Consider the following 26,705-nt stretch of genomic DNA (forward strand, 5'->3'; position numbering starts at 1 on the left):
TTAAAATGCATTACAATGTTTTATTTGTATTATTTTTTAGGCAATTGACAAAGAAGTTTCCCACTCTGGATGGTAAATGCAGATAGGTAACATAAGGTCAGCTTTCCACATTACTCAAAATAAAAACACATTAAAATATAATTATAGAACAGTGCTTCAGAAAATCTTTTCAGGAGCTAGGGAAATGCAGGCATGAAGACTGCATATAAAGGCTGGTGCCCTACAGTGCATTTGTGCACCTTGGGGTGGGTGGGGCAGACAGGTGGCCCTCTGAGTCAGTGAACTCATGTTCAGTAAGATATCTCTTTCTTAAAATTTAAGGTGGAGGGCCTGGAAAGATGCTCACTGGATAAAAGCATTTGTTAAGCAAACCTGACAACCTGAGTTCAATTCCCAGAGCCCACACGTGTTGCTGCACACCCGTATCCCAGTGTCCCTAGTGAGACAGGAGGCAAAACCAGAAGTAGCCAAAGTGTGTGGACCTGGAGTGTGAAGAGACCAAACAAGAAGACCTGCCTCAGAGACAGGGTGGAGGGGCTGGAGGAATGGCCTGTCTCAGAGACAGGCTGGAGGAATGGCCCAGCAGCTGGGAACATTTTGGTCCTTGCGGAAGACTAGGTTCTGGCTCCGAGCACCTTCATGGTGGCTCAGTTTCACTTGTAACTCCAGTTCCACAAGATCCACCACCCCAGCTCGCTTCTGTAGGCACCAGCACAAACACAGTGCACATACATACATCCATTATATACTGGATAGCACATAATCAGTTAACTGATGCATTAACATTATTATTTGGTCAGCATTCTTCCTCTGGTTCTCGTGACCGTTTCCGGAAGTTCAAAGAACTTTCTGTCTGTGATGAGGCAGCAGTGACAACAGCATCTCTAAATCCCTGAGGCTGCAAGATAGAGAAAACCCACACACATACTTAAAAAATAATTTAAAAAGATTAATTTTCCAAATAGTCTTTAAATAAGTTATGTTATTTTTTTTTTTTTTTGGTTCTTTTTTTCGGAGCTGGGGACCGAACCCAGGGCCTTGCGCTTCCTAGGCAAGCGCTCTACCACTGAGCTAAATCCCCAACCCCATGTTATTTTTTTTAAAGATTTATTTATTCATTTATTATATATAAGTACACTATAGCTGTCTTCAGACACACCAGAAGAGGACATCGGATCTCTTTACAGAGGGCTGTGAGCCACCATGTGGTTGCTGGGATTTGAACTCAGGGACCTCTGGAAGAGCAGTCAGTGCTCTTAACCACTGAGCCATCTCTCCAGCCCAAGTTATGTTATTCTTGGGAAAGACTTTCCTAATCATTGAATAAAGAGGATAAACTTTGCAGGTCATCTAACCCAGAATCTTGTTAGAACATTTAATATATGCTCTTTTATATACACATAAAAATAACTGCATAAGGGTATTCTCAAGCCCAAACCTGTAGTTCAGTGGTGACGCCCAAGCTAACAACAAAAAAGTCCTCTAAAAGGAATCCTAAGACATTTTATGGTGCATCAGCTGGGAGAAACAGAAAGACGTAATCTGTACGGAAACTTAGGCACTCATAAATCATTTCATAGTAAAATATTCTGCCTGGCATGTGGCATGCATCTGTAATAGCATCACTCAGGCAGTGGAGGCAGGAGGGTCAAAAGTTCAAGGCCAGCCTGGACTAAATAACAAGACCTCTTCTCAAACAAGACAAAATGATTGAGAACAGGTTAATGCAAGTTAAGTGTAAAAACTAAGTGGAAAATTCACTTTCAGAACTGCTTTCCATTTTTGTTTTCTCTTTATAAAAATAAGAGGCTGCTGAGTATGGAGGCAAATGACTTTGATCCCAGTGCTTGCGAGGCAGAGGCAGGTGGATATCTGAGTGCGAGGCCAGCCTGATCTACAGATTGAGTTCCTGGACAGCCAGGGCTACACAGAGAAGCCCTGTCTCAAAAGAAAACTATCCTCAACAATAAAAGAACTTCTGGGGAATCACCATCCCTGACCTCAAGCTGTATCACAGAGCAATAGTGATAAAAACTGTGTGGTATTGGTACAGAGACAGGCAGGTACATCAGTGGAATAGAATTGAAGACCCAGAAATGAACCCACACACCTATGGGCACTTGATCTTTGACAAAGGAGCTAAAGCCATCCAATGGAAAAAAGACAGCATTTTCAGCAAATGGTGCTGGTTCAACTGGAGGTCAGCATGTAGAAGAATGCAAATTGATCCATTCTTATCACCCTGTACAAAGTTCAAGTCTAAGTGGATCAAAGACCACTTACAAAACCATATAAAACCAGATACACTCAAACTAATAGAAGAAAAAGTGGGGAAGAGCCTTGAACACATGGACACTGGGGAAAATTTCCTGAACAGAACACCAATGGCTTATGCTCTAAGATCAAAAATTGACAAATGGGACCTAATAAAACTACAAAGCTTCTGTAAGGCAAAGGACACTGTCATTAGGACAAAACGGCAACCAACAGATTGGGAAAAGATCTTTACCAATCCTACATCCAATAGAGGGTTAATATCCAAAATATACAAAGAACTCAAGAAGTCAGACTCCAGAGAGCCAAATAACCCTATTAAAAATGAGGTACAGAGGGGTTGTGGATTTGGCTCAGTGGTAGAGCGCTTGCCTAGCAAGCGCAAGGTCCTGGGTTCGGTCCCCAGCTCCGGAAAAAAAGAAAAAAAAAAAATGAGGTACAGAGCTAAACAAAGAATTCTCAGCTGAGGAATATCGAATGGCTGAGAAATACCTGAAGAAATGTTCATCAGGGAAATGCAAATCAAAAAACCCTGAGATTCTACCTCACACCAGTCAGAATGGCTCAGGTAACAACAGATGAATACGAGGATGTGGAGAAAGAGGAACTCTTCTCCACTGCTGGTGGGATTGCAAGCTGGTACAACCACTCTGGAAATCAGTCTGGAGGTTCCTCAGAAAGTTGGACATAGTACTACCTGAGGACCCAGCTATACCACTCCTGGGCATATACCCAAAAGATGCCCCAACATATAACAAGAACACATGCTCCACTATGTTCATAGCAGCCTTTTTTATAATAGCCAGAAGCTGGAAAGATCCCAGCTGTCCTTCAACAGAGGAATGGATACAGAAAATGTGGTACATCTACACAATGGAGTACTACTTAGCTATTAAAAACAATGACTTTATAATATTCATAGGCAAATGTGTGGAACTAGAAAATATCATCCTGAGTGAGGTAACCCAATCACAAAAAAACACACATGATATGCACTCACTGTAAGTGGATATTAGCCAAAAAGTTCGGATTACCCAAGATACAATCCACAGACCACATAAAGCTCAAGAAGGAGGATGACCAAAGTGCGGATGCTTCAGTCCTTCTTAGAAGGAAGAACAAAAATATTCATAGAAGGAGATATGGAGACGAAGTTAGAGCAGAGACTGAAGGAATAGCCATTCAGAGCCTACCCCACCTAAGGATCCAGCCCATATACATACAGCCACCAAACCCAGACATTATTGCTTATGCCAGGAAGTGCATGCTGACAGGAACCTGATATAGATGTCTCCTGAAAGGCTCTACCAGAGCATGACAAATAGAGGCAAATGCTTGCAGCCAAGCATTGAACTGAGAATGGGGTCCCCATTGGAGGAGTCAGAGAAAGGATTGAAGGAGCTGAAGGGGTCTGCAACCCCACAAGAACAACAATACCAACCAACCAGAGCCCCTAGGGACTAAACCAGCATCCAATGAGTACACATGGACAGACCCATGGATCCAGCTGCATATGTAGCAGAGGACGGCCTTGTTGGGCACCAATGGGAGGAGAGGCCCTTGGCCCTGCCAAGGCTGGACCCCCGCCAGTACAAGGGAATGTCAGGGTGAGGAGGTGGGAAAGGGTGGATGGTTGAGTGGGGGAACACCCTCTGGATGGGAAACCAGAAAAGGGAATGACATTTGAAATGTAAATAAAAAATAGCCAATAAAAAAACAAAAAACAAAAAAAAACCCAAAGAAGCCCCAGGTCATGCTCAGCTCTGCAGTGAGTTTGAGGCCACTGGGCCTGGAATCCAATGATACAAATGCTCAAGAAATTAATGTTGTTTCAAAGTGTTACTACTATCTACAGGGCAAAATTATTACTATAGTGTAGAAACACATTTTTTAATTGTTGTTGATATTTTTGAGACAGGATCTCATGCTGCCTAGGCTAGCCTTGTACTACTGATCCTCCTGCCTCAGCCTCCCAAGTCCAGGCATGTGCCATCATGTCCTGTTAAACATTTTCCTTTCTGAAAACTTTTAACATAAAAATCTTTAATAGATTTTACATATGCCTTGGAACATACATAAATATTCATCTGTTCTTAAAGATAAATTTCAGTTTAATTGTGACTACAGCACTGTGTAAATAAATACTATTTTGATCATGTTCTCACATCTAAACTATCCTCAAATATGCTTATTGCTTACAAAATTAACAGAAATGATTTGTACATGACCTCTTCAGATAATTACTGCCCAACAACTGTGAAATCCCACTGTGATGAAATAATACTGACTGTGATCTGAAATGGTACTGTGGACTCCTTCTGGCTTGGTGATTTGTACAATGTTGCAAATCTGGAGAAAAAAATACATATAAACACATTATCTTAATTAATTAGGTCACATGACTTATTTTATAATTTAAATTACAGAGTCCTATACCATGATTGTTTCACGTATTCTCAAGAACACAAAATGGAGAGAAATATATTTAAAGAGGCAAAGTGAACACCTTCCTAACAGGCAGCACTGTGGGTGCTTTCAGTCTCAGTTAAGCAGAGGCACAATTTTTTTTTAACTCAGGAGTTCAAAGCCAGACTGAATCTAAAAAAAAAAATAATTAAAAGTTTTAAAAAATTAAAAAGCTAGGTATGATGGCACAGGCCTTTAATCCCAGGCAGAAACAGTTGGATCTCTAAGTTTGTAGAGAGTCCCAGCATAGCAGGGGCCATCATTCTCACTCTATGGAGAGCTTGAGGCTCTGGACTACACCATACCCTGTCTTCCCCCTAAAAGGTAAGTAGGCTTGCATACATATGTGATTTTGAAAATGTATTCTTATTATCTTTAATTATGTGCAGGGGTGTGTGTCTGTATGTGTGTCTGTACACTTGGATGCGAGCACCGTCAGGGGCCAGAAGCATCAGATCCCCTGGATGTGGGTGTACAGACGGCTGTAACCCACCCAGTGTGTGCTGGGAACCGCACACATGGGACCACACACATGGGAGGAGCAGAACATGGTCTTAATCACTAGACTATCTCTCTAAACCTGTTTTCTATAATGTAAATACAACTGAAGGCTGAGAATAGCTTAATAATTAAGGGGTTTGGGCTGGGGATTTAGCTCAGTGGTAGAGCGCTTACCTAGGAAGCGCAAGGCCCTGGGTTCGGTCCCCAGCTCCGAAAAAAAGAACCAAAAAAAAAAAAAAAAATTAAGGGGTTTGTTATTGTTTGGTTTTTCAAGATAGGGTTTCTCTGTGTAACCCTGGCTGACCTGGAACTCACTCTCACTCTGTAGACCAGGCTGGCCTTGAAATCAGAGATCTGACTGTCTCTGCTTCCCCAGCTGGGATTAAGGTGTGAGCCACCACTATCCAGTCTTGGCTCTTTTTATATGTGTGTATATACATGTGGAAGCCAGAGGTTGAATTATATCTCTCCACTCTGTTTTTTCAGATAGGGCCTTTCATTGATCCTATAGCTCAATTACTAAATTTTGCCAGGCAGCAAGTCTTAGAGATCCTACTATTTCTTCCTCGAAATTCCACTTCTTATGCCTACACGGCAAGCCCTTTATGGCCTAAGTCACCATCTCAACTCCACAATCTACACTCTTAATAACTACATTCAAATAGTGTTAAGAGTCAAAACATAAAAATCTTTCAAGTTTCTTTTAAGGAGTGTGATATGGTGGTACACACCTGTAACTACAGCAGATGGAGTGGGCAGTGAGGGCTGCTGTAAGTTCAAGGACCACCTAGGCTACTTAAAACTGTGAGGGCACCCTAGATATACCACACTGCTTTGAAAAAAATGATCACGTTTTTGTGATGATGGAAACTGAACTCAGAGCCTTGTACAAGTTAGGAAAGTGCTTTACTGATATATCATCCTAAAATTACTTCTAAAACATATAAGTCATTTATAACAGCAAAAAGACTGAAGCAACGGTGTCTACTAGAAAAATAAATAAAACATGGAATACATATATTCTCTCTATCTCATTCTCTCTCATTGTTAGGAAGAAAATTCTGACATGGCTACAAAATGAACCTTGAAGATATTATTCTAAGTGAAATAAGTAAATCAAATATTGTATGATTTCAATTACATTTGGTTCCGTAGAATAATCAAATCAGAGAGTAGAACAGTGGTTGCCAAGGACAACACTATTGTTTAACACTGAAGTAAGGGAAGATGACAAAGTTCTAGAAATAAACAAGTGAAGGTCATATAAGAATATGAATGTACTTAATGCCAGCCAGCCTATAAATCTAACTAAAAACTTTAATAATTTTATTGCACTTTTATATAATACAGATTCTAACTTAACAGGAAACAATCATAGACTTGTATTAGTTTCTACACAATATAATGCTCATTTCTTTTTGTTTTTGAGACAGGATTTCATATGGCCAGTCTAGTTTTGAAAGTACTATGTAGTCAAAAATGGCTTTGAACTCCTAATCTCCCTGCTATCACTTCCCAAATGCTAGGATTACCAGCATGACCACCAAGCCTAGATTATTTTCAAAACTAAACTCAACAAAGAACATCTTATTTACTATTTATTAACTTTCCTAATTTCAAAAATGCCCCTCTCCTTAAGCATTATTCATGAGAGAAATAATCAAAGACTTTTTACTTTGAAAACAATTGCAGCTTGAAAGATGGCTCTGCAGTTAAGAGCTCTGGCTGCTCTTCCAGAGGACCTAAATTCTATTCTCGGCTCCCAAATGGGAACTCACAACCTTCTATAACTCCAGTTCCAGGGTTTCTCTTTTGATCTCTAAGGGCACTGCACACATACAACACACAGACATGTAAGTAAAACACCTACCCACCCACACCAAAAAAATAGACAAAGATCAGAATCCAAAATGTCATAAACTCTATGTATTTAAACCAGCCTTTTAAAAAAAAATCATAGTTTGGGAATTTTCATTTTCTTAAGGTGGAGTAGTACTAAGGAGTGAACTGTGGGCCTTGTAGAAGCTAGACAAGCTCTTCCCCAGTGAACTACGCATGAAGTCAAAAGAACCACTTTTTTGGGTCAGTGAGGCCACTCATAGGTTCTTATCCCTAATTCTGACCACCTGAGTTCAATGTCCCCATTACCCATTTGATAGAGAGAAAGAACCAACTAACCAACTCCTACACACACACACACACACACACACACACACACACACACACACACACACACACACACACACAGAGTAAACAAGTGAATATACAACAATAAAAAATTAGCTTATCAGTAAGTTATCTTACAATACCAGTGTACTGTCTGGTTTTGTGTGTCTACTTGACACAAGCTGGAGTTATCACAGAAAAGGAGCCTCAGTTGTGGAAATGCCCTCAGCTGTAAGGCATTTTCTCAACTAGTGATCAAGGGGGTAGGACCCAGCCCACTGTAGGCGGTGCCCTGGGCTGGTGGTCTTGTGTTCTATAAGAGATCAAGCTGAGCAAGCCAGGGGAAGCGAGCCAGTAAGTAACATCCCTCCATGGCGTCTGCATCAGCTCCTGCTTCCTGACCTGCTGGAGTTCCAGTCCTGACTTCCTTTGGTGATGAGCAGCAATGTGGAAGTGTAAGCTGAATAAACCCTTTCCTTCCCAACTTGCTTCTTGGTCATGGTATTTGGTGCAGGAATAGAAACCCGGACTAAGACAACTGGTATGTCCAAAAAAGTGCCAAGTACATCTGAATGCTTTGATGAAATTATTAACACGTAGTGCTTTCTTGCTCACTCGCTCTTGATGGTCAGGAATGATGGGCCGAGACAAAATTATTGCCATGTGTCTTGAACTCACAACCTTTCCCTCAAGAGCAGGTCCGTGATACCATATCAAAGAAAAAGTAGTAAGATTTTAAGAAGGCTTTACAAAGTTAGTATGAATCCAAAATGAACAGCAGATGTGGTAGCTTATGCCTATAATGCTAATAAAGCAGGAGGCTGGAGGATTGCGAAGAGTTCTAGGCTAGGCTAGGCTAGGCTTTCTAAAGGAAAAATATAAAATCAAAAGGGAATTAAGCTTTCAACTTAAAAAAATCCTCTTCAAATTTCTAGGTAAAAATTTTGTATGTCATGTCTGCATCTCAAAAGATCTTTTCTTCAAGAGATCTTTTTAAACCAAACCAAAAAGATTCACTTGGCTCCTAGCCCTAGCGGAGATGAAGCTTAGCATATGGTTGAACTACATAGTTTGGGTCAGGAAGAGACAAGAGAGAAGTACAATGTGTGCTCTAAAGCTGAGCACACATAGGAAATGCTGTGTGGGGGTGTGATGTATTACTCCACTCTACCACCAGATCTTCTTGGCAAAGAACGATCTTGGCCTCGTATCATCATGAATATGCAAATTGGAGAACCCACATAATATAAGGACACAGACGACAAAATCATTTAAGAATTGTTGGAATGTCATTCTGTCATTTGTCAGAGGTTAAAAATTAGATGTTACTGCACACCCTGAATCCCAGTGCTGGGGAGGAACAGGCTGCCTGATCTATATAGTAAGTTTCAGACTGGTCAGAGCTACATAGGAAGTTCCTCTCTTAAAAGCAAAACATACAATCAGATGTTACTAGTGAAAGATGGAGGTCGGGCCACGGTAATGTCTAAGTTCTATTCACAATACTGATTTGTTAGTTAAGGATTTCAGTTCTTTTGTTGTTTTGTTTTTACTTATTTTATTCATATGAGTACGCTGTAGCTGTCTTCAGACACACCAGAAAGAGGATCAGATCCCATTACAGATGGTTGTGAGCCATCATGTGGTTGCTGGGAATTGAACTCAGGACCTCTGGAAGAGCAGTCGGTGCTCTTAACCTTTGAGCCATCTCTCCAGTCCTGGTTTTCAAATTTTCTATTCAAAATAAAAGTGTTCATTCCTGTAATTATAAATTTATGACTTCTTTTTCATATTTTTAAGAAAAAATCTAAAAAAGCATTTAAGAGTATATATAGCTCAGTGGCAGAGCGCTGGCCTGGAATGTCCCAGGCTAAGGTGTAGTGGTCTCTCCTGTCATCTCAGCTTACAAAGTAGAGGCAAAAGTTTTGAGAATCAAGGTCACCCTATACTATCTAGTAAGTTTCAGGCCAGGCTTGGCTATTTAACAGCCTGTTTCAAAAACAAACACAAAAATAAATATAAAACATTGATGGGCCTATAGCTCAGTGGGAAAGCATAGACTTAGCATGCCAAAAAGTCCTTGGTTCAATTCCCAGCACCCAGAACCCAAACCAAACAAAACCCCATAAATCCTCACACGCAAAAATTTCACCAAACTTTAAAAACAAAGATATTTGGTTTCAAATAATGAAGAACAAAAATATCTTAATTCTTAGGTTACTAAATGAGGTCAATTCATTCTGGTTATCATAAAGTATGCACGGTCCTGTCATATAGCCACTTGAAGGAAACAATTTGGAGTTAAAGTTCTTTACTGGGGAAAAAAGGAATTAAAGCTATACATCCACATTTGTATGCAATACTATAACTATGTTCTAGAAAACAATTATAGGGAAAAAGGAAAAAACATTACACCTGGCCAAGCAGGTCTCAGTGACTCGAACCTCATGCTGACTACACTCCTGAATAATCTTTTAAAAGTGATTCATGCAGTTGGCATCTCCTTTGCAGATGCTGTTCCCAAAAAGTCCAGTAACTGTAGGGACTTGAAAGGTGGCTGAGCAGTCATGAGCGCTTGTTCTTTTTTTTTTTTTTTTTTTTTTTTTTGGTTCTTTTTTTTCGGAGCTGGGGACCGAACCCAGGGCCTTGCGCTTCCTAGGTAAGCGCGCGCTTGCTGTTCTTACAGACTTGAGTTCTGTTCCCAGCACTCACATGGTGGCTCATGGCCTTCTGGAACTCCAGTTCCAGGGGATCCAACGCCCTCTTCTGACCTCTGTGGGCACCGGGCATGCACATATTACACAGACTTACATGCAAAAAGTAAGGCAAAATACTCACATAAAACTAAATCATTTTAAAAAGTAAATACAGCTAGGAATGGTGGTGCATGCCTTCAAACTCAGCACTCAAGAGGCAGAGGTGGGAAGATTTCTGTTAGTTCCAAGCCCGCCAGGACAACATAGAGAGACCATGTATCAAACCCTCCTGCCCCCCCTCCCAAATTTTGTACATGAAATAGTTTCATGATATGGCTTTCTTTTCTTTTTATACACTTCTTTCACTCTGTCCTAGGCTGGCCTGGAATTTTGCAGCAAAAGTTAGCCTCAAACTCAGGCTATTCTGCCTCAGTCTCCTGAGTGCTGGAATTACAAGTCTTGTGCCAACATACACCTAGCTAGCTACAGTATGGCTCTGAAAGAGTATTAGAAGGTGGCATGTAATGCAGTTTAAAAAAAAAAAAAACAATCAAAAAAACCAAAGCACTGACTGAGCTCACTATCACCCTACATACTACCTCAGTTTCCCCTTTTATTAGAGCACTTCCATACCGAGTTCTCTAGCTTATGTCAATTAATCACAAAGCAGAAAGGCTGGCATATCTGACATCTTTTGAAGTTCAGAATAAAAGACTTCACAGCTTTCAATGGCCTATTTTAAAGAAAAGGAAAGCTGGTTCATTCACTTGCTCAACAGCTTTAGAAACAAACACAAAGGCTTCATGCTGCCATGATTTTATTTTAAAGAACAATACTTGTGAAAGGCAGGTAAATACATGGGCAATGAAAGGAAAAAAAATGGCAGACACAATTTCATGCAAGAACTATATTAAGCAACTAAGAAAAACTATCCTATTTTCCACATATATTAGTCCTAACACTAAAGTTTTCCTTTTGTCCTGATTTATTCTTTCAGTCTCCTCCGGGAACACAGGGTACCTCCTCCTTCATGGCTAAGAAGTGATTTAAAAGACTATCAGAAGGCAGCAATTCCTTAGCCACCTACATGTTCCAGGTGCATTCACACCATCATTTAAATACACAAAGAATTCCCTGTGTGGCTGAATGTGCAGTATTAACAACGTGTTTCTATGTTTGCTCTAACCGATGTCAAACAAGGCAACAACAGAAGTTGTTTATGGGTCACTGCAAACCTCAAGCTGGGTACCGATGTTAACAAACCACTAAGTGTTCAGTATAATTAGATTGATATTCCAAAATTATGAACTTATTTCTATACTGACCTTTGTTTTTGTTCCCAGTGAAAAATTAGCCTTATTGTAGCAGCATGTCCCCAGCTTTCCCCTAAAAGAAAAAAAAATTTACTATAAAATACCTTTAAAATTTTCTAAGTTACCTAGAATGTCTGGTCAACTACAATCTTACTTTACCAAACTGAAAACAAGAATATTCTTTGTTTCAAAACCTGTTTTATATAAGTAAGATCCTAAGAGTAATAGAGGTTTCTGACAATCAGAAACAGGGTCTCACTGTAGTCCTGGCAGGCCTGGAATTCAATATGTAGACCAGGCTGTCCTTGAATGAAGAACTACATGCTTTTGTCTCTAGCGTTCTGGGATTAAAGAAGTACAGCCATACCGGTTTCATTATGCGGTGGGAGATAGAGCGAACCTCCTACTTCAGCCTCCTCAGTAGCTAGAGCTAAGTCTGTATCACCATCTTTGCCACACAGAATATTACTGGATTCGAGTGGAGATAGATCGTCAAGCATTGTGCTCTAATAAAATCACAGTGCTAGAAATAGTCATACCTGTTTGCATAGTACGATTTGTCTTTAAATAGATTTTTTTCTCCTTCCTGTCTAAGACTGGGATTTTAATGTTTAGAATTCTATTTTGAATATTTACTTCTCAGATTTCTGACACACAGTTATCAGAGAGCAGCTATTTAATAAATGTGGTCAGTGAATAAGACAGTTTTATTTTCAAAAGCTTATAGTATCCATCAAATGCCAGATGACAATGTAGAAAGAAATGTTAAAAATCTTTTATCTCAGAGCCAGGCATGGTGGTCTACATATTGAATTCCAGGCCTGCCAGGAATTCTAACACTTGGGAGGTAGGCAGATCTCTGAGTTTGAGGACGATACAGGGAACCTGCCTTAAAAAATGAAAACAAGGGGGGAAAAGTTTAATCTCCCTCATTTACCCACCTAACGCAGGAACAAGCGAAGCTTGATTTTTATCAATCTTTGTTGTCATCTGATTCGTTAAAATAACCTATGAAGACAAATATAAGAAAGTTAGGACATAAAAGTTGTATATAAACAGTCCTATGAGTTTAACAGTCTGCACATAGATGACTCAGTGGTTGTAGGACCCAGACTCAGTTTCCAGAACTCACATGGTGGTGTCTCACAGCCATCTATACTTTTGGTTCAGAAGACCTCATATTCTCTTATGGCCTCCTCTGGCACCAGGCCCACATGTGTACATAGACATGCACACAAGCAAAACGTACACACAAAATTAAGTAACTGTCTAAAAATTCTAAGTTTTTCTGATGAAAAGGGAAGAGAAGGGGCTGGAGAGATGGCTCAGTGGTAAAGAGCACGGATTACTCTTCCAGAGGTCCTGAGTTCAATTCCCAGGAACACATGGTAGCTCGCAATCATCTGTAATGGGATCCAATGCCCTCTTCTGGTGTGTTTGAAGACAGCTACGGTATACTCATATACATAAAATACATAAATCTTTTTTAAAAGGGAAGAAGGGAATATGTTCTTGTGTGAAAATTTAATAAAAATTAGTACTAATCTGCAAAAATATGTTACCAAAATACATGATATAACTGACCAAAAAAATCTGAAGGAACAAAGAATTCTTGGTTGATTTGGTTTTTTTTGTGGGATTGGGAGCCGTTCAAGACAGGGTTTTCGTCTTAGTTCACACTGTCCTGGAGCTCGCTCTGTAGCCCAGGCTGCCCTCACACTCAGAGATCTGCCTGCCTCTGCCTCCTGAGTGCTGGGGTTAAAGATGCATGACACCTCCTCCAAGCACCTACCTCAGTTTCTGAGACAGTCTCTCACTGAATGTGGGCTTCCTGTTTTGACTAGACTGGCTGGCAAAACCCATGGATGCCCCTGTGCAATCCTTTCCCCATCATGACCTTCAGCAGTGCTGGGGTACAGGGTGCAATGCCATGCTCACATGGAGGTGCTGGGGCTCTGGCTCAGGTCTTCATGCTACCAAGCAAACACGTAATCCATTGAGCTATCTCTCTGGGACCCACCCCTCATCTGAAACTTCACTTTTTAAAATTCAAAATTTAAATTTCACTTTATATGCCTTTTCTCCTAGCACTTTAGAAGTAGAAGCAGACTGGTATTATATAGTGGTATATGCCTTTAAGTCCTCTGAACCTTTTAAGTCAGTTAAATGTTCTCTTTTATATTTTATATTTACATGTCTTATACTTATAAATTGCCTCGGTATGGTGTTTTGTCACATTAATATAAGAAAGTAGCAGGCATAGTGGGGCATACCTTCAATGGCCCGCACTTGGAATGCAGAGGTAGGTAGGTTGCTGTGTTTGAGACTAGCCTGGTGGCATGAGTTTCAGGACTGCCAAAGCTACATAGTTAGACCTTGTCTCAAATTAAAAAGATAAGCAGAAACAGTAAGATCATGAGTTCAGGGTTTCCCAGACAGTGGTGGCACATCTGTCTTTTGTGTCCGTCCACCCCATCCCCAACCCAGCCCCACTCAGGGCCTTGCACTTGCTGGTCAAATGCTCTACCACTGAGCTAAATCTCCAAACCCACACGTATGTCTTTAATCTCATCACTCAGAAGGCAGAGGCAAGCAGATCTCTGAGTTTGAGGCGAGCCTGGTCTACAGAGTGAGTTCTAGGACAGCCAGTACTGCATAGAGAAACCCTGTCTCTAGAGAGAAAAAAAAATTCAGGATAATCCTTAGCTATGTAGTGAGTTCAAAGCTAATCTGAACTAAATAAGACCCTACCCTGAAAAAATAATACATTGTGTGAACCACAGTAGGTGCTGAGAATCAAAACTGGGTCCTCTGAAATGAACAGCCAGTGCTCTTAACTGCTGTACCGTCTCTTCTAGCCCCCATCCTTAAAAAAGTAATATCAATACATGGAGGAGGGTGTTAAAACTCTGTGTGTGTGTGTGTGTGTGTGTGTGTGTGTGTGTGTGAGAGAGAGAGAGAGAGAGAGAGAGAGAGAGAGAGAGAGAGAGAGAGATGCAGTGGTGTATGGGCAAGGGTGTATATGCTAATGTGCTGGCTGGCCAGCCAGCCAGGTTAGTGGCCCTGCTAGGCCTGGCTCTGATGTGTGTATTGGGGATTTGTACTCAGGTCCTCTCCCTTTCACAGTTAAGTGCTCTTACCCAGAGCACCAAAATTTGTTTCCCTTTTCTGAGCCAGGGTCTCATGTAGCCCAGGCTGGTCTTGAATTTGTTATATAGCTGAGGTTGACCTTGAACCTGATTCTCTTGCCTCCTCAAGTGCTTGAATTACAAGCATGAACAACCATGCCTGCCCCAACAGTAATTCTGTGGTAGTTTTTTGAAATAAAATCTCAGTATGTAGCCCTGGCTGGCCTAGAACTCATTATGCATACCAAGTAGGCTTCAAACCTGTGACCGGACTGCTGGAATCACAGGAATGCACTACCATGACCAGGTCTCCTAATAGTAATTTCTTAGTACAGAAAAGTCCAATTACATGGTTTCTTTTAAACCTCATAGTGAGTTTCAGGGCATCCAGAGACACACAGTGAGACCCTGTCTCAAAACAAAACAAAACAACAAAACAACGACCAAAAAAAATCAAAAAAGAAAAAAAATCAAAAAGAGGGTGGAAAAAATGGCCTAGCAGTTAAGAATATGTGTTGCTCTTGCGAAGAGCCTGGGTTTGGTTTCCATCACCTATGGGGTATCTCACAAGCATCCTTAATGCCAGTTACAGGGAGTCTGGTGCTTTTCTCTGACTTTCACAGGCACCAGAAACAACAGGACACATATACATACATACATACAAGAAAAATATTCATACACATAAATAAACTGAAAATGTTTCTAGATACTCAAAACTGCTAAAGATGCAGGAAAACAAGAGCTACAAATTATTTTTAAGGAGAATGTACTTTTTCAGGCCTGGCATGGTGGTACATAGCTTTAATCCTAACACTTGGGAAACAATTACAGGAGCATCTCTGTGAGTTCAAGGCCAGCCTGGTCTAGAACTCTGTGAGTCCTAGGTCAGCTAGGAATATATAGCAAGGTTCTGTCTGGAAATAAGTAAATATAGAGAGTACATATTTCCAAAGAAGGATGTGACAAGTCAGTCGGTAAAATGCTTGATCCATAAGCCTGAGAACTTGGTCTGACCTAGGATCCCCAGGCCCAGGTGAACACAACCCATTTACGGGGCATTTTACAATCCACCCTGGATTGTTAAGCCATCTCAGGCATCTTAGCCTAACTGCCAAACTCTAAGACAGTCAGAAAACTAAGCCTCAAAAAAGAAGGCAGACAACTCCTGAGGAGGGTCTGAAGCTGACCTCTGGCCTTCAGGAACACATGCATATTCACACAGACACACACACACACACACTTGCGTGCATGCACGCACACAAACTCTCACAGAGGAAAAAAAAATGAACTTTCAACACCCTTTCTGCAAGTTATTAATAATATAAAACAAGATTTAAAAGGGAAAAGAAACTTAAGGTGGTTAGTCAGTAAAAAGTCCTTGCTATGCAAGCATGAAGACCTGAGCTCAGAAGCATATCTACAGTCCCAGGGCTGAGGGAGGCAGAGACAGGCAACTAGAGAAACTCCCTGAACTTGTCTCAAAGATGAAGGTGGCTGCCACAGTGACATGGCTCAGGGGATAAAGGTGCCTGTCATGTGAATACAATCCCTGGGACATATACATGGTGGAGGGAGAAACCCAACTACCACAAGTTATCCTCTAACCTCCACATGCACACATACATGCACAGAGGCACGCAAAAGAAATAAACATTTTTTAAAAATTCAAAATAATGACTGAGAATGACTGAGGACGACACTCAATGCTGACCTCTGGCTACACACACACACACACACACACACACACATTCTTGTACAAGTGCCTACATATACACACGGACATACACACAAGCCAAAATTTATATACACTTAATGGAGCAGGGTAACTAAATTAAAATAGGGCAGGGGATGTCGTGATGTAGTTCACTGGCAGAATGTTGGCTTAGTATGTCTGAAGTCCTGAGCTGGAGCAGCTGGAGCAACAAAACAACAAAGAAGACAACATCAACAACCAACCACCAAACCTAAGGACCTGACACCATGCAGCCTATTTGTCCTGAGCGCCCTCTACTGGGCATCCTCAGGATGCACCATTAGCAAAGCTAAATCCCAATCTACAGTAAGAACCAAGTCAAAGGCACTCACTATGCTTTGGCAAAAAGAATCCGGCAAAGGGCCAATAAGATGGCTCACTGAAAGGCACTTGCCATGGAGACTGACAACCTCAGTTTGATCCCTGGGACCCTAGAGTAGAAAGAACTGACTTCTGCAAGTTGTTCTCTGACCGTGTGTTATGATACATACAACACCACATACATGCACACAGAATAAATAAAATGTAACTTAAAAATAAGATCTGGAAAAGAAAATGTTTTCCATTTTATAGAGGAGGTTCGTTATTGGTGTGTGGAGCACTACAGGCATGTGCTAAGAACTTCCTTAACAAGGTTTAAAAAAAAGACGAACTTGAAAGCATTTTTATCTCCCACCTCTCTTTCCCCCCCCCCCCCAGAGCTGGGGACCGAACTCAGGGCTTTGCGCTTGCCAGGCAAGCGCTCTACCACTGAGCCAAATCCCCAACCCCCCACCTCTCTTTTGATGAGTATATTTTTTGTCAGTGGGAGGATGTGGTTGCAGAATGGAAACAAATGGCAAACAGGTATCCCTGTTCTCCTAACCTCATAGTTACCTCTCCCTTCATATTTCAAATCTAGAATTAGCTCCAGGACTGATACAGCAGCCCAGCAGTAGACACTTGCCTACCTACACTTCATGCACAAGGCTGTGGATCGAATCCCTACTATAAAAAACAAAAACCCGGCTTTTCTACAAAGTATCTACATTAAAAGCCATGCTTGCTAACACATCTGAAATCTCAGTTCTAAGAAGGGTAAGGTAGGAGGATAGACAACATCATCAAGTTTATGGAGACTTCATCTCTAACAAACAACTACCATCTCCACAAACCCCCCAAACCATATTCACATGATTTAGTCAGGCGAAATCTGTATCAATTTAGACATTAATATGTCAGAGTCTTAACTATGAAGTTCTTCTGACCAATACTACTTACAGCTAGTCTGTGCTTATTTGCGAGGCTGATCAATTGTTGGGCAAGGCCATTTAGTAATCGAGTACGAAGGAAAAGATCATCGAGGTCATGACGAAAGGGAAAAGCAATTCCATCTATTATCACTAACTGCACCTAAAGACAGAAGAGAGAATAAAATTAGGTTTGGAAATAAATTATTGTAAAGACGGAGTCCCCAAAGCACATTCCATTACATAAATAAATCTTAAAATTTGGGGTGAAAAAAGAAAGAAATCTAGCTGGGCATTTTTTGATGAAGCTGGAAAGATGGCTCAGCGATTAAGAGTGTACACTGCTCATGGGGCTGGAGAGATGGCTCAGCGGTTAAGAGCACCCGATTACTCTCCAGAGGTCCTGAGTTCAATTCCCAGCAACCACATGGTGTCTCACAACCATCTGTAAAGAGATCCGATGCCCTCTTCTGGTGTGTCTGAAGACAGCTACAGTGTACTTATATATAATAAATGAATAAATCTTTAAAAAAAAAAAAAAAAAAGAGTGTACACTGCTCTTACAAAAGACCTGAGTTCAGTTCCCAGCACCCATGTCAGGCAGTTCACAACTTCCTAGAACCCCAGATCTCTGTAGGCCAAGGGTTTTCAACCTGTAGGTCACAACCCTTTTGGGGTTGAATGACCCTTTCACAGGGGCTACATATCAGATATTTACATTATAATTTATAAAATATGCAAAATTACAGTTATAAAGTAGCAATGGATATAATTTTATGGCTGGGGTCACCACATGAAAAACTGTATTAAAGGGTTGCAGCATTAGGAAGGTTGAGAACCACTGCTCTAGGTCATCCGATGCCCTCCTCCAGGGCCCACCTGCAGTCACTTATATAATTAAAAATAAGTAGGAGCATGGTGGTATGTAGCTGTAATCTTAGCACACAGGAGGTAAAGGCAGGAGGTTTGTCAGTTTCTGGCCAGGCTTGGCTATACAGTGAGACTCTAACTCAAATTAAGTAAATACAAATGAAAATTAGAATTTTCTTTTGTAATGCTGGGAACTAAACCTATTGCCCAAGCATGGTAGGTAAGCACGCTACCACTGGGCTCTATCCTCACTCATTTTTATCTCTTCAAAAGTTTTCTTTTAAAGTTCATTTTATTATTTTATGTGTATTAGTATTTTGCCTGTGTGTATGTCTGTGTACCATGTTCATGCCTGGTACCTGTGAAGGCCAAAGAAGGTAAGGAGCTCCTGGAAGCAGACGTACAGGTGTCTGTGAGCTGCTTTGTGGGTGTTAGAAATCTAACCCAGGTCCTCTGAAGAGCAGTCAGTGCACTTAACCACTGAACCATCTGTCCACCCTTCAAAGGCTTTCTTTTGGAAAGTACTTATCCAATGATTCCATTGTAATCACTACCTGAATACTAGTACTACATGCATATGCTACTGCTCCAGGACAGCCAGAGTTACACAAAGAAACCTTGTTTTAAAAAGATCCGATGAGGGCTGGAGAGATGGTTCAGTGGTTAAGAGCACTGACCGCTCTTCCAGAGGTCCTGACTTCAATTCCCAGCAACCACATGGTGGCTCACAACCATCTGTAATGGGATCTGATGCTCTCTTCTGGTATCTGAAGATAGCAACAGTGTATTCACATACATAAAATAAATAAATAATAAAATCTTTAAAAAAAAAAAGATCCGATGATGATAATGATGATGATGGTAGGACAGACCGGCTATGGCAGCGCAAGCCTGGATCCCAGCACTTGAATGAAGACGGGATTGAGAGGTCAAGGTCAGCAAAGTATGGTGTACACTCACTCCTGAGGCACAGGAAGTTGGATCTCTGAATTTGACACCAGCCTGGTCTACAAAGTGAATTCCAGGACAGCCAAAGCTACATATAGAGAAACCCTGTCTTAAAACACCAAAAACCCACCAAAAAAAAAAAAAAAAAGACAAAGAAACAAAACAAAACAAAAAACCCTGGAAGAATAGATACATAGTTCAAGAGAATAGAATCCAGAAATAAATGTTTGCATTTGTGATCAACAGATACTTCAACCTTAAGACTATACAATGAATATATAGTATTTTGAAATGTGAATAGCATACCTATTAAAAATGAGTAAATAGATGTAGGGCAGGTTGCCAGGACGGTGAGGTGGGAATGGGTGGGTGGCGAGCACCCTCACAGAAGCAGGGGGAGGGGGAGAATAGGATAGGGGGTTTCCAGAGGGAAGAATGGGAAAAGGGATAACATTTGCAATGTAAATAAATAAAATATCCAATAATAAAAAATAAAAAAAATAAGTTGTAGGGCAGGGAAAGAGGGGCTTTTGGACTGGCATTAAGTTTATACTATGCTACTGTCTATTTTTGTGTTATCAACACTCTTAAAAATGTTATTTTAGTAGTATGATCCATACCTTTGAATGATCTGAAAGGAAATCTGGAAGGAGATAGACTTGTGCCAGCAGCTCAGTGTAATCGTGACAACGAAAATAATAAATATGGGACAGAATATTTTCAAGAGTAAAATCCTTCAAGGCTTTCTGCTGTTCTGAAACAAACAAAGCAATCTTAAATAGTTTAGTTTTTCTTGTTCTAATAGTGTGCCAATCATAAATAATCAGTTATTTTTTAATAACAGAACAGAATATCTTTGTATCATTGTAAAACATACTTTCTTAACAGAACTATTGCAAAATGACTGTAAACTGTGATTTGATGATGGCTGACCTATTATAATTTTTTCAAACCTAATTTTAATGATGGTTCTTAATTGCTTCAACCTCCCTTGTAGCCTACCACCCACCAGAGTTAGTGGAAAAGAAAGGATATGGGGGAAGTGGATCTGTTTAGAAAGGTTCTTTGTAACAACTAGCAACTCCCATAGTTCAGTTCACAGGTTAGCAGGCGGCAGCAGCTCAATCCACTCTTCATAGATACACCAGCAGTCCCGTTCAGTAGAATGGTTAGCAACAGTGGTGACACAACCTGACAGCCAGGCCTCAGCCTCGGCCTGAGTCATCAGGAGAGAACGCCAGAACACCAGGAGCTCTTGGCTATACCTCTCTCAGGGAAGTGAAGATCTCTAAGACTGAGACCCACAGTATTGCTGTACCAGCAAACCAAGCTCTGTCTCAGTCACTTCAGTAGGTTCTATTTAGACCCTCCAAACATCACGTGTTCTCCATGTGCCCTGCCTCAGCACGGGTCTTGCCTTAGCATGTGCTTCCAATCAGCCAGAGTCTGAAGAATTGGCAAGAAACTGCAGCACATACCGGAAGTTTTTTGGTGCATTTCTCTCTATGAAGTCTGACAAATGGAGCTCCACTACACAATGTAAGGCAAACCAATACATGTGTGTAGTTAGTAAAGAATCCTTTATCACATGTCTTTTCTCCTGCTTGCTTTAGCAGAACATCCTTCTGTGTCTGCTTCAGCTAAACATTCCTTCACGAGTCTTTCACACCTGAGTCCAAGTGCTTTCCTCAGCAAAATACCATCCAACCAACTTCCCAAAGAAAGTTCCTTAAGTTTCTACCTCACCTATTATTTTATATTTTCCATTGTTTCTTTACATACTAGGGATTACTTATTTACAACAAAACTAGAGTCTTTTCTTTCCCTGTCTCCAGATTTTATTTCCACTCAACAGAGTATTACAATTGAAGTTTCTTTCCTGTTTTTGGGAAAACTAATTAAGAATTCAAAGGAAAAAATGTTCCAATGGATTATATTTTCCCTTTAGTACTGTACTTTAAAAAAGATTTATTGTATGTATATGAGTACACTATAGCTGTCTTCAGACACACCAGAAGACACATCAGATACCATTACAGATGGTTGTGAGCCACCATGTGGCTGCTGGGAATTGAACTCAAGATCTCTGGAAGAGCAGTCAGTGCTCTTAATTGCTGAGCCATCTTTCCAGTCCCTAATACCGTAATTTGATTTTTAAATAATAACAATAACATGAAATCTTCCTAACCTTGGATTTGGTTTAGAGTTCATGGTCATCCTAGTCTATATAGGAAGTTCTAGGCCAGCAAGTTACATATTGAGACCATGTCTCAAAAAATAAAAAGGAAAGGGTGCTTGGAAAAATGATCAGTGGTTAGGAGTACTGGCTCCTCTTCCAGAGCAACCAGGGTTTGATTCCTAGAACCTACACATCAGCTCACTATTCCCTGTAACTCAGGGATCTAATGCCCTCTGCTGGCTTCCAAAGGCACTGTACACACACAGTACAGACATATATTCAGGCAAAACACCCAAACAAATAAATCAAAGAATATAAAGTCAGTTTGGTTTTGAAATGAAAAACTATTACATTTCAAAATGTTTTTAAAAATTTTTTAATGCTATTGGGTGTTTTGCCTCCTTGTACATGCACCATGCACATGAATGGTGCCTATGGAGACCAGAAGAGGGCATCGGACCCCCTGAAACTGGGAGTATGGACAGGTGTAAGCTGTTATGTGGGTGTTTGGACCCAAAGCTGGGCTTTCTTCATGAGCAGCAAGAGCTCTTAACAAATAAACCATCTCTTCAGCCCCTATGATATATTTGATCCATGACAAGATGATAACCCAAGGCTCTGGGTTTGATCCTCAACAATACAAAAACAAAAGACAGAACAAAGCGGGGGGGGGGGGGGGGAGAAACTAGCTGCACAGGATAGCTCAGACTTGTAACCCAGCAGGAGGGAATAGGAGGCAGTTAGCTCCCATCAGAAAGGTCATCCTCAGGGACCTAGAAGTAGAAGAGTATCAGGAACAGCATTTCTGATTAGTAGACACTGGCTTCTTCAAATACAAACTAAGTTAGTAAAATAGTCACCAAAAACCCTTTAGCTTTAATCATAAACCAATCGTTAAAACCTTCACATCCCAGTGCTTCAGTAGATCTATTGAAAGTACAGCAAAGTTTTAAGTGTTTATTAAAGTACAGATTGTCCCAGGGGTAAGACACTTTTTTTTTTCCAGAGCTAGGGGACTGAACCCAGGGCCTTGCGCTTCCTAGGCAAGCGCTCTACCACTGAGCTAAATCCCCAACCCCAGGGGTAAGACACTTTAGACAGAACAACTTTGTCTTCTACCTTTCCAATATTTCTGGCCTGAGCAAATGCCATAGTGCATCTGTCGATGTCAAAGAGTAATGTTCAGCAGTGAGTTCTCTTTCTGCCATATGGGTTCTAGAGATCAAATTCACACCAACAAGCTGGGTGGCAAACACCTTTAGCTGCTGAGCCATCCTGATGGCCAACATGCTTACCTTTGCAATTACTTATAAAAGTGATGGCTGCTGGACCAGAGATAGCTCAGTGGTTAAGAACATGAACTATGCTGGATGTGGTAGTACACTCCTTTAACCCCAGCATGCAGGAAACAGAAGCAGGCAGATCTCTGTGAGTCTAAAGTCAGCCTGGTCTACATAGTGAGTTTCAGGACAGTCAGGGCTACATAATAAAGAGACCCCGTTTTAAAGAAACATGAACTGGTTTTCCTTAGAAACTGAGTTTGATTCTGAGTGTATTACAAGCACTGTACTCTAGCTCCAGGAGGATCTGACGCCTCTGATCTCTGTGGGCACCTGTACATGAGCACACACACACACAACACTTACTTTAAAATGCTTTTTATAATTTCTTTTTATGCGTGCGTTCATGTCATGCCTACATGTATGTTTATGTGAGGGTGTCAGAAGCCCTGGAACTGGAGTTACAGACAGGAGTGAGATGTCATGTGGGTGCTAAAAATTGAATCTAGGTCCTCTCTCTAGTCCCTAATTTTTTTTTTAAATTAAAATCTTCAAAAAAGGGCTGGAGAGATGGCTCGGTGGTTAAGAGCCTGACTGTTCTTCCAGAGGTCCTGAGTTCAATTCCCAGTAACCACATGGTGGCTCACAACCATCTGTAATGGGATCCGATGCCCTCTTCTGGTGTGTCTAAAGACAGCTACAATGTATTTATATATAATAAATAAATACATCTTCAAAACAAAAAAAAAGTTAATAGCTGCCATGATGATATGACACAGGTCTATCATTCCAAAATTTTGGAGACTGAGGTAAAAGGATCATATACAACCTGGGTTATGGGGAGAGCACTGTATATCATTGTGCAACAAAAGTATTGGAGTTTAACTAGTTAACCTTCTAGCTTGGGACAATCTCTTACTGAGGTCTGAGATATGCACAAATACGAACTGTCTTTACCTTACCTTCTTCCGTGTGTGTTCCTGCTATGAGATGAAGGTGCTGAATGCAGGCAGTGGCAAGGCTTACCACCCTATCAACCATAAAACTTCCCTCCGTATCAATAAATACTGCTTCACCGGCCACTCCTCCAAAACATTCTGGAATTTGCACATCTACTGCTAATTGCATACTGTCAAGAAATGAAATGACCAAATCATCATCATAATCATTTAAAATGTTTTTTCTAAACTGCATATAATCAACTAGATCACTAAGTTTTCTAAATGCAAATAAATACCCCAAGGCAAAAGAGATGTATTAATTCTGCATAGCTCCAAATACATATGAATCATAGATGCCTAGGTAATAGCTAAGGTGTTGTACAAAATTGTGAGTAGGGAAGAAGTCTTAGTGGGTTTTAGGTTGCTGGGAAGTGAATGCTTTACATTCTCTCTCTTTGAGCACAGGCTGATCCTTCTATCTCAGTCTCCATTTTACCCCTACTGCCATGTTTATAGGAGTGTGCCATAACCAGGTAAACACACCTTTTTTTTGAGGGGGAGACAGGGTCTTGCTATATATCAATGGCTGGTCTAGCAACTGTTATATAGCCCAGAATATTCTCTATCTCATAGCAGTCCTGCTTCAGTATCCTGAGTGATTAGATTACGGGAGTACGTCACCGAACCTGGTTCAGAAATCCTTATCATATATAAATCAACTTTTAAACATTTGACAAATATATCTCAGAAGCCAATTAATTAGGAGTGTACGTGTTTAGTGACCAGACTGTATTACAAAAGAAACATTTTTGATACCAGGATTTTATCAAGAAGACGGGGTACCTGGATAATATAAATGATAAGCTGATTGTTTGATGTGGATACATACATAGTAGTACCTTATGCCTCTCAGTTTCCTGACTACAAACTCACAGCAGAATATTCTATTTGTTACATTAAGTCCACCCTTAAGTAGGGAACGTCCTATTTTACCATAACTGTGTTTTTCCAACACCTGGTACACCACAAACTTCTGTCGTTTTCATTAGGGGTATTCCACCCCCAAGAATGTTATCTAGTGCTGAACAGAAGGTGATTATGAAGCCCTGGGTGTGCTCTTGCTCTAGAAGTTCCAGTGCTGTGCACTTCTTGTTTGCCACAGATGTACCAGCACATCTTGGTTTATTTGTGAGACATTCTCTTCTTAGAATTTGGAGAGTTTCCAAGGCTTCCTCTTTGGATATCCCAACTTCTATAAATAAGAAAGGGGAAAAAAAAAAGACCCTGACATTAGAGATTAAAAAGTTTAACTCAGAGCCTGGCATTACCCCATTAGAGGCATAAACCCACGCCTTTAAACCATCACTAGGAAGAGAGGCAGGCCAGCATGGTCTACAGACAGTCAGGACTACACTGAGAAACCTTTTCTTGAAACAAACAAGTCTAACATGGTAATGAATTATCTAGTTAGCTACTTAACAGCTGGGGATCAAACAGGGCCTTAGGCACCAGCAGCTGTTAGTGCTCTACCGTTCTGCTACTGCCCAGTTAGCATCGCCACTATGTAAATTTAAAATTAGAGTAGGGGTGTAGCTCTGTGGTGGAGTGTTCATCTAACATCGGTAAAACCATGAGTTCAATACACCAAACCAGATTCCATGCTGTCCTCTTTGGTGACCAGCGGAGAAGCACATAGTATTACTGGCATAGTAGGTGACCACAGCCAGGTTTGGATTTGTGTACATTAAGGATGCAGTGGTTCCTACTTATATGTAACCCGAAGATCTCTGGAAAAAAAAGTCGGGAGGAGGGGTGTGTATTCCCGTAAACCGCGGACCTCTAGAGCTTTCTCCTGGTCTAAGGAAATGTTCTATTGCTTTTCTTACTGAAATGTCTCTAGTCCTACTCTAATCCTTCATTTCTCAAATCCAACTCCCACTCCCCTAGGATCTTTGAACAGCAAGAATTTCATGGCTTGTGACTGTTTTCCAGCTCGGTTTATCATGAAATTTCAAGATGAGAAGTCCGTTCTATAGATCTATAGGACACCCTGGTCCAAGAGGAAACTTCCTTAGACCATTAAGTGAGGCACTCTTCAAAGCATCCAGAGGGCGCCGGCACCGAGAAAGCAAATCAGTAAATGTTGCTCCATACAGTTCCAACCACAAGAGAATTACAGCGCAGTCAAAGAACAGCTTGACGGAGGCGGGAGAATCAAGACGGAGGCGGCGCCAAGCGGCCGCGGTGCATCAGCTGGCTGCCGGGAGTCTTTACCTTTGCTAAGCTCGGAGGGCTTCACCTCCAGGACGTCCTCGGCAGTCTGAAAACCCGCAGCCACCAGCTTCACGCGCACCGCGGGAGACAGCGGAAAACCCACCAATTCCCTCTGCATTTTGAAAGCTCGGCGCCTACGCGCGTAGTGACGTAGAACGAGAGGCGCTAAAGCCCTAGGGGCGCAAACCCCGCCCGTCCGGGGGGCGGGCTTGCGGCGTGACGTCATGCGTACGGCGCAAGGGGCGGGGGCTCGCGCGGCCTAGACTCACGAGGCCTTGCTGCTGCTGAGGAAGTCCCACCAACTATTCACGTTTAGCGTTGTTTTCTAGTGTCATTCACGTTTCAAGCACAGCCTGACAGTAAACAAAAACAAACAAACAAACAAAAAATGAGGCTGGAGACGCGACGATGGGAACCAGGCCAAGTGGACCCCATAGGGCTTATTTCCTCACCATGCTCTGCCCTGTTTCTTGGATTCCTCAAGAATCTTTGAAAGGAGTCATCATCCCCCTGGATGGAAGTTGTAGTGGAAGCAGAAACCGAATACTGATCAGTTGACAGTTTCTTGCTGTGAAAAAGTTTTAAAAAACTTGTGCGCCCTCACAGGAACAGTGTCCCTTGGCCCTTCTTCCTAAGTGACCCCTCGCTTTCCCGCCCTCGCGAGGGATTGTGGGTCAGCCCCCCCAC

At 41.3% G+C, this 26,705-nt stretch overlaps 1 protein-coding gene across 4 annotated transcripts; it reads right to left on the bottom strand.

Moving 5' to 3' along the window:
• On the bottom strand, positions 1-26,682 carry Rad51c (RAD51 paralog C). Of its 4 annotated transcripts, XM_039086623.2 has the most exons (10): positions 26,471-26,682; positions 26,019-26,371; positions 24,738-24,996; positions 23,766-23,932; positions 19,965-20,098; positions 17,558-17,689; positions 12,358-12,424; positions 11,429-11,489; positions 4,563-4,623; positions 7-898 (listed from the first exon to the last, which is right to left on the bottom strand). In XM_039086623.2, the coding sequence occupies exons 2-10, from the start codon at positions 26,242-26,244 to the stop codon at positions 797-799; spliced, it is 1,209 nt and encodes a 402-aa protein (XP_038942551.1). In that variant the 5' UTR covers positions 26,245-26,371; positions 26,471-26,682; the 3' UTR covers positions 7-796. The 4 variants fall into 4 exon arrangements, with proteins under 4 accessions (NP_001123249.1, XP_038942551.1, XP_038942552.1 ...); NM_001129777.1 differs by lacking the exon at positions 26,471-26,682 and having other exon boundaries at positions 1-898; positions 26,019-26,166; XM_039086624.2 differs by lacking the exon at positions 4,563-4,623.
• Positions 26,683-26,705: the final 23 nt, after the last annotated feature.

The sequence above is a fragment of the Rattus norvegicus genome, chromosome 10 (assembly GCF_036323735.1).
Source record: "Rattus norvegicus strain BN/NHsdMcwi chromosome 10, GRCr8, whole genome shotgun sequence".
Classification (NCBI taxonomy): Eukaryota; Metazoa; Chordata; class Mammalia; order Rodentia; family Muridae; genus Rattus; species Rattus norvegicus.

Bases quoted from the DNA above. Each gene is read 5' to 3' on its own strand.
- Rad51c (XM_039086623.2), bottom strand. From the start codon at position 26,244: ATGACGTCACGCCGCAAGCCCGCCCCCCGGACGGGCGGGGTTTGCGCC. The intron at 23,933-24,737 runs GTAAAATAGGAC...ATTTCTTGACAG, and splicing joins GTTGGAAAAACACAGTTATG to TATGCAATTAGCAGTAGATG. The intron at 4,624-11,428 runs GTCAGTATAGAA...TTTTTTCTCCAG, and splicing joins CACTGGGAACAAAAACAAAG to ATTTGCAACATTGTACAAAT.